We start from the raw sequence: 7,495 nt of genomic DNA, 5'->3' as shown, positions 1-7,495 counted from the left end.
TTCTACACCATCAGTTAAGTTAGTTGTTTGAGGTTGTGATCCATACTGTAGTTTCAATAGTTTGAGTTGTTAAGATGCACATTCAGTGGCTGCCAGTATATATAATATATTATAGTACATTATGATATACAATCTAATATCACTGGTTATTCTTTCCAGGTGAGGAGATCGCCAGACCCAGACGCTCCACCCCTACACCAAGCCCCGCCCCCGAGACACAAAGGTCAAAACTCTGCTAATGCTAACATTGCTAACAGGCTAGCATATTTTCTATGTACTGTATTGCTATAATTTGTGTTGGGTCTGCTAAATGTTCTGTTTGGGGGGGGGGAAATAAAGCTTTTATATTCAATTCAATTACAAAGTATAAGTACATCGCTGAAATCTTGATTATCAGAGTTGTAAAATCATATTTACATATCTTGACTTTACCATCTCTTGCAGTGAGAGAGTATCCCAGAATCGCAGAGCATCCCCAGCTTTCTTCGGGCCTCCTCCTGAGACGACCTATGAGACACACAGATACGATAGTAACAGAAACGATGGTAACACTCAGGAGAATAGTCTTTCTGACTGCATGTGTGTGTTGCATGGGTCTTAGCTCTGGGTTAGTACAGTCAGTGGTGTGTTGGTTGGTTGCTCCTAATCACAACAATACTATCTGTAGCTGTGGTATCATCAGTGCTTGACTGGGACTGAAATATGTACCGGTGCTCATTATGAGTGCCGGTACTGTTTAAATACCCCATAATGACAAAGTGAAAACATATTTATTGAAAATTAAATACAGAAATATCTAATTTGCATAAGTATTCAGCTTTGCACACCTGGATTGTACAATATTTGCCCATTTATTATTTTCAAAATTCTTCCAGCTCTGTTAAATTTGTTGTTGATCATTGCTAGACAACCATTTTCAAGTCATGACATATATTTTCAAGCAGATTTAAGTCAAAACGGTAACTCAGCCACTCAGGAACATTGTGAAAATGTTATGCAACTTCCGGCGTGCGTTTACTGTGAACACTGAGGCTGTACCCGCTTTAAGTTAGTTTTAACACTGGTCAAGTAGGCTACTATGGCTATTTGATCATAATACAGGCCTTCCAGAGTGGCCTACCATCAAAAACAATGGAGAAAATGCATCCCTTAACATTTTAGCATGGGGGAAATAGCTGTTCTATCATTCAGCCTACAGTAGCAGCCAATGTGTGCTTTTGGAAAGAAAACATGCAGGGCTTGACATTAACCTGTTTATCCACTTGTCCTTCCGACAAGGAGGTGACTGAAAATGTTGTTGTGTTTGATGCAAGAAACCACTTTACAAAATATAATGATTTATTATTCTCATACCATTATTACAGAGAATCAGACAAATTATGCTACCTTCTGCCTATTGGTTACTTTCAAAAAAAACATGTTTTGATTGAATATCTGAAACATACAATGTACTTGCAGTGAAGCTGCTCAACAACTACACCATACCAGTCATCCAATAGACTCCCATCAGAGAGACACACAGAAGCATCCAGGGTCAAAAAGGCCAAAAATCACCAGGCCAAAAAACATGATCCTGAACCCTCCAAGATCCCCCCCACAGTTCCCCAATAGCTGTCCCTCAACCATAAATGCTCTATTGATTCTGTATCCTCACAACAAAATCTGCAGCGCTTCAATGATTTTATGCCCCAAATATTCAACATTTTGTTGGTGGCAAGAATTGTATATAATAACTTTAGCTGAAAAGGACGAAGTCTTGAATCTTGCGTTGTCTTATATATCAACTCATACACCCTGTACCATGGAATCGGTACATCAAAAATCTCTTCCCAACTATTTTGCAATCTGTATGGCACAGTTGTCAACATCCTGGTCCTCAAATAGTTTTGATCCTTTACATTGGGCAGACAGACCAGTTCCCTACCTCCTCCCGCAGCAAGCTGCTTTCTCCATTTTTTGGGGTAGTGCTGTAATCAATTGGTTGTACTTTTGGATTGAGCAGACCTTCCCGTACAATTATGATAACTCAATGAAGGACATAACTCTACCATTCTAATTTACAATATAATTTAAAAACAAAATACAATTTTCATAAATACAGGTATTTTATCAACCAGCATATTTGAGTTCAGCCATAATATTTGTTGTAATATTTGTTCTATCTTTTCAGGGGGAATTAATTGAGATTGTAGCCAGCTCTGCAATGCTTGTTTGAAAAAGAGAGATACTTTGAAAAAAGTGTCATTTTCAATTAATCGGAAATTAGACATGGCAATCTGCACAAAGTCAAAAGGCCATTTTAAACAATGAATGAGCTTTTCTGTCAGGGGTGTATACGGGAGGCGAAGTCGGGTGCAGGAGAGCAGAGTGTAATAAACAGGCGCACTTTAATTCCGGTCCAAAAATGACAGCACATAATAACAATAACGTGCCAAAAACACGGAGCATAGCAAAAGTATTGCGCCTGACAAAAATCCACATAACAATAAACAATTACACACAAAGACAGGGTGGGGAACAGAGGACTAAATACATGCAGCAATTTTGGAATGAAAACCAGGTGTGTAATGGAACAAGACCAAACAAATGGTTATATGAGAAATGGAGCAGCGATGGCTAGAAAGCCGGTGACGTCGATCGCCGAACGCCGCCAGAACAAGGAGAGGAGCCGACTTCGGTGGAAGTCGTGACACTTTCGTAGTAATCTACTTGAGAACCATTTAGGGTTCAACTTTTGAATAAGTGAAGCTTTTAGAGAGTTTAGTGCTTTTATATTTAATCATCTCAACCCACCCTATTCATTATATAGATAGGCACGCTTTATTTTGTCTGGTTTAGCATCCTAGATAAAGCAAAATATTTTTTGCTCATATGATTTGAAAAACCATAAGTAAGTGAGTAAACTGAGATATGACTAAGGAGTTAATCAGGTCAATTTTTCCATAAATAGACAGGTATTTACCTCTCCATGGTACCTCTCCAAGTTTTCTATTGAAATTCATTGTGGAGAGCTTATTTATATATTTTGTGATATGAATACCAAGTATGTCTACTTCACCATCAGCCCATTTGATTGGTAAACTGCAGGGTAATGTAAATGTTGTATTTTTTAAAGATCCAATATGTAATATTGTACACGTAGCATAATTATTGTACACCTATTCAGAGAGTCCAGAAAACGTATCTAGATCTTCAGTGAGACATTGCAGGGATCTAGCTTGCAGACTTAATATAAAACTTGAGTCATCGGCATACATGGCCACCTTTGTTTTTACGCCTTGTATTTCTATTCCTCTAATGTTGTTATTGGATCTGATTTTAATAGCTAGCATTTCAATGGCCATAACGAATAGATATGGTGACAGCGGACACCCTTGTTTAACTCCTCTTGACAATTCAAAGCTCTCTGAGAAGTAGCCGTTATTTACTATTTTACACCTGGGGTTGCTATACGTTATTTTTTAACCATTTTATAAGTGAATCACCGAAACTGAAAAAATCCAGGCATTTATAAAGAAAATCCAGTCTTACTTTATCAAATGCCTTTTCAAAATCCGCTATAAATACCAGGCCTGGCTTCTTAGATGTTTCATGATGTTCTATTATTTCTAGTAGTTGTCGTATATTATCTCCAATGTAAAAAACCTGTCTGATCAGGATGAACAATACCTGGTAAAACACTTTTAATTCTGAGTGCTATGCATTTCGCTAGTATTTTTGCATCACAACATTGAAGTGTAAAGGGCCTCCAGTTTTTTAGATGAACTGGGTCTTTATATTTTCCGTCTGGGTCTTGTTATAGTAATAGAGAAATCAGACCTTCCTGCTGAGTACCTGACAGACTACCATTTCAATAGGAGTAGTTAAAACAATCTAACAATAGAGTTTATAGTATATCAAAAAGGCTTGATATACCTCTACCGGTATGTCATCAAGCCCTGGGGTTTTTCCAGACTGAAAGGATTGAATAGCCTCAAAAAGTTATTCCTCTGTTATTCCTCTGGCCTTCGCACTGATCTTTCTGTACATTTGTTAACCTTTTTGGGATAGGGGGCAGCATTTTCACTTTTGGATGAATAGCGTGCCCAGAGTGAACTGCCTCCTACTCTGTTCCAGATGCTAATATATGCATATTATTATTAGTATTGGATAGAAAACACTCTGACGTTTCTAAAACTGTTTGAATGATGTCTGTGAGTATAACAGAACTCATATGGCAGGCGAAAACCTGAGAAAAATCCAACCAGGAAGTGGGAAATCTGAGATTTGTAGTTTTTCAAAGCTTGGCCTACGGAATACACAGTGTCTATGGAGTCAAGTTGCACTTCCTACGGCTTCCACTAGATGTCAACCGTCTTTAGAAACTTGTTTCAGGCTTCTGCTATAAAGGAGGGGGGAATGGGAGCTGAATGAGTCGGTGGTCTGGCAGAGTGTCTCAGGCTCGTGACGCGCGTTCCCGACAGCGTTAGCTCTCGTTCCAGTGCTTTTCTTCAGATATAGGAATTCTCCGGTTGGAACCTTATTGATGATTTATGTTCTTCTTAACTTCTTATGGTTAGCGGCACCCCCCCTCCAACATTCAGCTGAAAAGGCAGTGCGGGAAATTCAAAAATATTTTTTAGAAATATTTAACTTTCACACATTAACAAGTCCAATACAGCAAATGAAAGATAAACATCTTGCTAATCTACCCATCGTGTCCGATTTTTAAAATGTTTTACAGCGAAAACAATATTTGTTTTATTCCCTTGCCTGTTTGCCTGTGAGCCAATGCCACAGATGTTAGAAAATTGAGACAAGATATTATGTGTGTCGTAAATCTGAGTAGGTTGATGTGTATGATATTGGAGGATGTGATTTAGTGAGAGTGTGTACGATGTCTGTATAAGAGTAAGATGGTTGAGTGTCTATGTGTGTAACGTAGTGCTTATACCCTTAATATTCAGGATGATAATTGTAATCCATATCGTATCACTGTCATGGTTGCATCATAATTACCTTTAAAATCATTGACAAACAATTGACGTATCACATGATCATGAAATAGACCTTGCATATACTATGCCCACGTCCTCTAGTATGGCTGTGGGGCTTAAAGTGTGAATTTATTACAGCCTCATTTGCAAGACATCAACAATGTACAGCAACATTTTTAGGCGTCACTGCAGAACCCTCAACTTTCCAAGACTCGAATTTCATATACTTTTCAAGACATCAATGTAGCAGTGGAACAAACATATCACAATCATTTGATTTGATATCAGAATATACTTCCAATAAAATGTATCAATGTAGGTTACAGCAGAACACATATTATAATGTATTGGCCTCCTACCTTATGTGTTAATATGAAGCACATATTCAGATTAACTTCACAGTACAGAACAAGTTTGTAAAAGAAAAATATCTTCCTACCTTAGTTTTCCAAAACTTCCCACAACACAGCCATTTCCTCTTGCATCTTCTCCCTATTTCTTGTTTTGTTCCTGGTGTCTGCGACACATCAATCCATGACCTCACATAGGGGACTGGGTTGAATTTGGTCAGGGGTGGGCCGACAAGGTTCAGAAAGAGTAGCCGTGATATGGTGGAGGTATGCAGAGAGGCGCGGGTTGAGGTGCAAATCAGATTAATTTGAGAATGTCCCCGCTCGCATTCTGCACTGTAGATGGGGATGGTGCTGAGCGCCATCCCTGTAAGCAAGTACAGGGAGGGGGAACAAAACAACATTACGACAATAATGCTGACACGGGGAACAAAACTGAGGAACAGACAGATATAGAGGGGGCAATCAACAACGTGAAGGAGTCCAGGTGAGTCCAATGAGCACAGATGCGCGTAATGATTGTGACAGGTGTGCGTAATGAATGGCAGCCTGGCCCCCTCGAGCGCCAGAGAGGGGAAGCGGGAGCATGCGTAACATGGGGAGCTACTGCGCTTGCACGCAGCTTGGAGGAAACATTGGTACTCAGTAATGTGTTGTATTGAATTTTCCGCTAACATATTCAGGACAAAAAGTGAATAGCTTAGCCTCATCAGTTTTCTCCTATCACAGTCATTAAACTATGTAACTGTTAAAGTCTCCATTGGCCTCATGGTGAAATCCCTGAGCGGTTTCTTTCCTTCTTTTTTTTACCCGATAGGTGACCTTCTTTGCGTGGCATTGGAAAACTTCCCTGGTCTTTGTGGTTTAATCTGTTTTGAAATTCATTTAAAAAATCATGATAAGCACTATTATTGCACGCAGAGTGAGTCCATCCAACTTATTATGTTACTTGTTTAGCACATTTTTTGTCCTGAAGATGCCATAACAAAGGGGTTGAATACTTATTGGCTCAAGACATTTCAGATTTACATTTTTAATGAATTTGTAAAAATTTGTAAAAACATTATTATTCCACTTCAACATTATGGGGTATTGTGTGCAGTGACAAAACAATCTCAATTGAATCCATTATAATTTATGTATCACAACAAAATGTGGAAAAAGTCAAGGGGTGTGATTACTTTCTGAAGGCATTATACTTAGATGCAAAAACTCCACTATACTTTTGAGCTATTCTATAATACATATATTAATATATGATACAGTATAATATGATGATATACTGTATATAATCTAATATCACTGGTTGCTCTTTCCAGGTGAGGAGATCGCCAGACCCAGACGCTCCACCCCTACACCAAGACCTGCCCCCGAGACACAAAGGTCAGAGTTCAAAACTGTGCCAACGCTGACACAGCAAACAGGATACCATATTTGCCATGTACTGTATTGATATAATTTGTGTTGGGTCTGATAAATGTTTTGTTTGGGAAAACAATTAAGCTATTAAATTCAATTAAGTAACAAAATACAAGTACATCGCTGAAATCTTGAAAATCAGAGTTTTAAAATCACATTTACATACCATCTCTTCCAGTGAGAGAGTATCCCAGAATCGCAGAGCATCCCCAGCTTTCTTCGGGCCTTCTCATGAGACGACCTATGAGACACACAGATACGATAGTAACAGAAATGATGGTAACTCTCACAAGAATAGTCTTTCTGACTGTATGTGTGTCTTTGTGTTATTACATAATGGTATCTAAATGTGTGTCAATTGTTTATTACGTTTGTGCATCATATCCCACTGAGGTGTGATTAACCATGTTGATATCCTTTGTCTATCATAGTAGTCTGTATAGAGGCTGATGCATGGTGTGACTCCAGACCAGACTCTGACTCCCCTTTGACCAGAAACTTTCCCACAGGAGGTAAGCCCCCACTATATCATTTATATCAGTCATGATTGTGCTATTATATGACATTTGCTAACACAACGGAGGGGCTCATTTAAATCAGCTTGTTGTCCGCATATGGCCCACAGGCCGCCAGTTTGAGACCAATGTTATAGTCAATAGTGTGTTACTAAGTGTTAAAGGGGCAATCAGCAGTTTATACATCAACTTTTTGACTTATAAATGATTGATATGTACCCATTGATTATTGAAG

At 38.7% G+C, this 7,495-nt stretch overlaps 1 protein-coding gene across 2 annotated transcripts in view; it reads left to right on the top strand.

Annotated features, from left to right (window-relative positions):
• Nucleotides 1-7,495, top strand: part of LOC110509030 (SH3-containing GRB2-like protein 3-interacting protein 1) — a 64,616-nt gene that overhangs the window by 32,994 nt on the left and 24,127 nt on the right. For both annotated transcript variants that reach the window (XM_090225162.1, XM_090225161.1), the window contains 5 exons: nt 160-223; nt 445-545; nt 6,646-6,709; nt 6,924-7,024; nt 7,177-7,257. In XM_090225162.1, the coding sequence (XP_090081288.1) occupies nt 160-223; nt 445-545; nt 6,646-6,709; nt 6,924-7,024; nt 7,177-7,257 (411 nt within the window). The remainder of the gene's footprint in view (nt 1-159; nt 224-444; nt 546-6,645; nt 6,710-6,923; nt 7,025-7,176; nt 7,258-7,495) is intronic.

The sequence above is a fragment of the Oncorhynchus mykiss genome, chromosome 28 (assembly GCF_057628025.1).
Source record: "Oncorhynchus mykiss isolate SJ-2025 chromosome 28, ASM5762802v1, whole genome shotgun sequence".
NCBI lineage: Eukaryota > Metazoa > Chordata > Actinopteri > Salmoniformes > Salmonidae > Oncorhynchus > Oncorhynchus mykiss.
Note: the sequence above shows the minus strand (reverse complement) of the source record. Positions and strands in the feature narration are given on the sequence as shown.